Raw genomic sequence first — 3,983 nt, 5'->3', positions numbered from 1 at the left:
TCGCGGGAAAATGTGTACGCGCGAACCACGATTGGTTTTGGTTTGACTTCTGATTGGTTGAAAAAGTGGTGCGAGAACTTTGAACCAATCACTGAGTGAATTAATCATAAAACCAAAGCAATTCAATAATTACTTCCGACACTCAATCGAAAACCGCTCTAAGTGTCACTACTTTCTTGCTTCTTCAACAGGTGTGGATGTGCGGTGGTCGCCTCGAAATCCTTCCCTGCTCACGCGTTGGTCACGTGTTCCGGAAGTACACAAGTCCTTATAAATTCCCGGATGGAGTGGACAAAACACTAAGTAAGAACTTCAATCGCCTGGCCGAAGTCTGGATGGACGAATACAAAGAATTATACTATAACAAGAAGCCGCAGGCACGAAACATGGAATATGGTGATATCAGTGAGAGAGTAGCTCTAAGGAAAAGATTGGGGTGTAAGAACTTTAAATGGTACATAGAGAACGTGTTCCCGGATGTACAGATGCCTGAACTGAATCCTCCTGCAAGTGGTGAGGTAAGTCTCCGTGTAAAATGCTCCTTCCTTCCGTCCTTTGTTCGTTCCTTCGTCTCCGTCCCCTTATTTCTTTTGGTTTTTTTTTTCATTCATGTGAAAAATGAAACTAATTACCATCGAGAAAATTCGGCGTTTCGCACTCGCTTTGAGGACGAGGTTGAAGGGACCCTGGGAATCCTCCCTTTGTCAGTCATGATCCCTAATCTTTTATGCTTCACCCATAGTTACTAACTGTGCTTCACCTCATAGATTCCTACCAAATGCTAAGGATCTTCATTCCTTTATGTATGCAAATTCTCTTTGGCAATTTTAGCGACGAGGTACCTATGTTTGCCCTTTCTTCTCGTTGTTTAGGTCCGTAACCCTGCCAGTGGTTATTGTTTGGATTCGCTTGGAGCCAAACCTGAACATTCAGCTCGTATGGGACTTTATATCTGCCACGGCCAAGGCGGGAATCAGGTATGAGCGGGAATTATAACGATTGGCAAATTTACGTTTCAGATTATCGATAAGAAATTTGATAATCTGAAAATAATTAGTTAATTAATTTATTTATTTATGATAATTAACAAATTGTTGTAAGCTTATAGGCCGAATGGCAACTAATGTAGTCGGCCTCACTTACATGTACCTTGTTTACAACTAAAACCGTCTTCAAGTTTACTCACGTCAACGAGGCTAGTGAGTCTGATTAGCTCAAAGATGAATGAATACTTTATTGGCGGCCATTTTTCCATTTGTTCTCTGGATTCTCCACTTTGATCATGAGAGAAAAATTAATTACGAAACAAAGTGGCGTTACATGTATATCGTACTCTTCCTTGCCATCACTGTCGATGAGAACTTTCTGAACAAAAGCTGAAGACGGTAATAGCTGTAGCTGATAGGTGTTTCTTCAACAAGGGAGAAATTGTGAAAGAAAAGCTCCGAGTTGCTACGTCTTTTTTTGGTCTTTACCCGAAGAAATCTCGCGCCATGTTCGTCCCCAATCGATTGCAAAACCGATGCCCGAAACAAATTGGGACTTGTTCGCCTGCCCTTTCGCGCGCTAAGTTGCGGCATCGTGTAGTCGCCTTAAAATCTGATTGGCTTTTTTGACAGATCATTTGTCGTGACTGGAATTAGTTACTCTAGGTTTTTGTTTGTTGTTTTTTTTTTAGACTTCGGATAAACTTAAGGGTTCGCAAAGTGTTGAGAACTTCTCGGATTTTATTTCAGCCTCTGCCTGAAAACCAGAATGTACTCTGTTATCTGCATGTGTTTATCTTTTCAGATGTTGATTTTGTCCTCAAAAGGGGAGATAATATTCGAGGAAGAGAACTGCTTGGATGTGTCTAAATCGTATCCTGGCGCCCCTGTGGAAATACTCAAGTGTCACGGAATGGGTGGCAACCAGCAATGGGAACACGATAAAAAATCAGTGAGTATGGTCATATGTTGAAATGTTTTAGTAACAATATAATTGCTAAGTCTTTTGTTATATAAAGGACCTTAAAATGTTCTAAGACGGTGAAGTCGAAGAAAACGCGACGAACACAAAAAAGTAGCATTTAATTCGCATATCAGTGGTTTCGCTCGGGCGTTTTGAGTTTTCGTGTATGAACAAAACTTGCTTTGCACTGAAAACGTCAGCACGAAAAAACGAATTTTAATTTTCTTTCTGAGCTTCAATACCGTTCCTCGTAGTTCGTTTCCTGTGTTGTTCGGTTAGATGTAGAAGTTGAACGAACTTGTGTAATGTCGAAAAGGTTTGAAAAACGTGAATTCCTCGTCGTTTGAAAATCTTAAAGGGAATCCTCACTCTTACTACAGAGTAAGCTTAAACCGAAGGCAATAATGTTTGCAAAGAAATTTGTTCGAAATTATTTTTCAGAAAATTGTTTGTATCAGGAAAATTGAATGTTAGTAACCTCTTCCTACCCGAGCGTGAGAGCCGTACTGAGGAATATTGGCTCTCGGTCGTTTTTCTGCGGACCGAGGGCAGGAAGCAATCTTCGCTGACGCCATTGTCCATATTTTGTCGCATTAGTGCAAAAGTGCCATATTATAAGTTGGCAAAAGCGCAAATATGGCCATACAATCTTTGCCGAAAGAGAATTCAGACTTGTTAACTAAAATTTCAAAAAATGTAATCGGATATATATAGGGCTTAAATTGTCACAGATAGGTTATTTTGCCATCTTTGTAAAATTCGGCGCACTACAGACTTAAGATGCTTTCCATTTGAAAGAACTGATTGACCAGACCGGGCATTTTGAAGAACTACACTCTTCGAGGATGACATATATAATACTCTTCCAGAAGAATGCGAAGAATTATCATGCAAGTGTTGATTCAAATTGTGGCATTTTCTTTGCAAACTGATGGGTCTGGTCGGCCAGTTCTGACAAAGGAAATGAGTGCCCTTTCGGCTCGGGAAGCTTATTGTCATTTTTATTTCTCTCTCTAGGGAATTATCAAGCATTCAAGTACAGCCCAGTGTCTTGACAGAGGAGAAGCTGGATCACAGTATGCTCTTATGAACCCATGCGACGGCCGCGATTCACAAAAATGGCTGTTTTCCAAGTACAAAAGCGAGTAAAAAATGGTGATTCTTTTTCCCCTGGTGCCTTTGGCCAAACCCCTGATACGGCCGGGGTATCTTGGACCCTGGAACCCCCTTGAACACCCGAGAGATCGACGATTACAGCTAGACTGAATCAAAAGGTGGAGCTCTCGGGATGCCATTTGTTAGAAAACGAACTTTGTTAAGGTTGTTTACATGCCAAGTTTCGAATTCACCAGGACCGCTGGTTTATACAAAATAAAAGGCGTTTTTTTGTAAAAGGTCGGCAGCGAGTATGCCGAGAATCACTTATCGAGTATGCCGCGAATCACTTATCAAACGTATCAAATCCTAAAAGAAAAACACCACACGTAGTAAGTTGTGAAAAGTTCATCGGCTTCGTCTTCTTGCGACTTGACCTTAAGTTCATCTGCGTTTAAAAAAGTCAAAATACGTCTTTTGTATTTTAGCAAATGGTCTTGGAAATTTCGAAGCGTCCATTGCTTCCTAATACGTGACATCGGCACCTTCGTGGCCAGGCTGAGGTACCGTAGGAAATTCAGAAAAATAATGTCTTCAAATAGTTTAAAGCTTACTTTTTATCCACCTGGTACAAAGTTGTTGACAAAAGTGCAGCTATGGACTGAAGACATGTCCAAAACATTACCGTGATAATATTTATGTGAGTTTCGGGTTCGTCTGAATTTCCGCACGGGACAATTTTGTACAATGCATAAACTCAAATTCTAAGACCCGTTTGTGCCGTGTACAGCAATAATATCCTGTTGGCCTGCGTTCGAATCACGGATACACTAAAAACACATGAAAATATAAATTGTCTATGCTAAGACAATGGGGTAGAACTTGCCTTCTGTCTATGTATGGTTTTTTTACTCGTTTATAGAATCCAATTGTCTATT

At 40.5% G+C, this 3,983-nt stretch overlaps 1 protein-coding gene across 1 annotated transcript in view; it reads left to right on the top strand.

Moving 5' to 3' along the window:
* LOC138046441 (polypeptide N-acetylgalactosaminyltransferase 13-like) overlaps positions 1-3,602 on the top strand; it is a 13,687-nt gene extending 10,085 nt beyond the window's left edge. Inside the window, exons 5-8 of the mRNA XM_068893080.1 lie at positions 192-518; positions 873-977; positions 1,792-1,938; positions 2,968-3,602. Coding sequence (XP_068749181.1) covers positions 192-518; positions 873-977; positions 1,792-1,938; positions 2,968-3,099 — 711 coding nt within the window. The 3' untranslated portion in view covers positions 3,100-3,602. The remainder of the gene's footprint in view (positions 1-191; positions 519-872; positions 978-1,791; positions 1,939-2,967) is intronic.
* Positions 3,603-3,983: the final 381 nt, after the last annotated feature.

This window comes from Montipora capricornis, chromosome 1 (genome assembly GCF_036669925.1).
Source record: "Montipora capricornis isolate CH-2021 chromosome 1, ASM3666992v2, whole genome shotgun sequence".
NCBI lineage: Eukaryota > Metazoa > Cnidaria > Anthozoa > Scleractinia > Acroporidae > Montipora > Montipora capricornis.
Note: the sequence above shows the minus strand (reverse complement) of the source record. Positions and strands in the feature narration are given on the sequence as shown.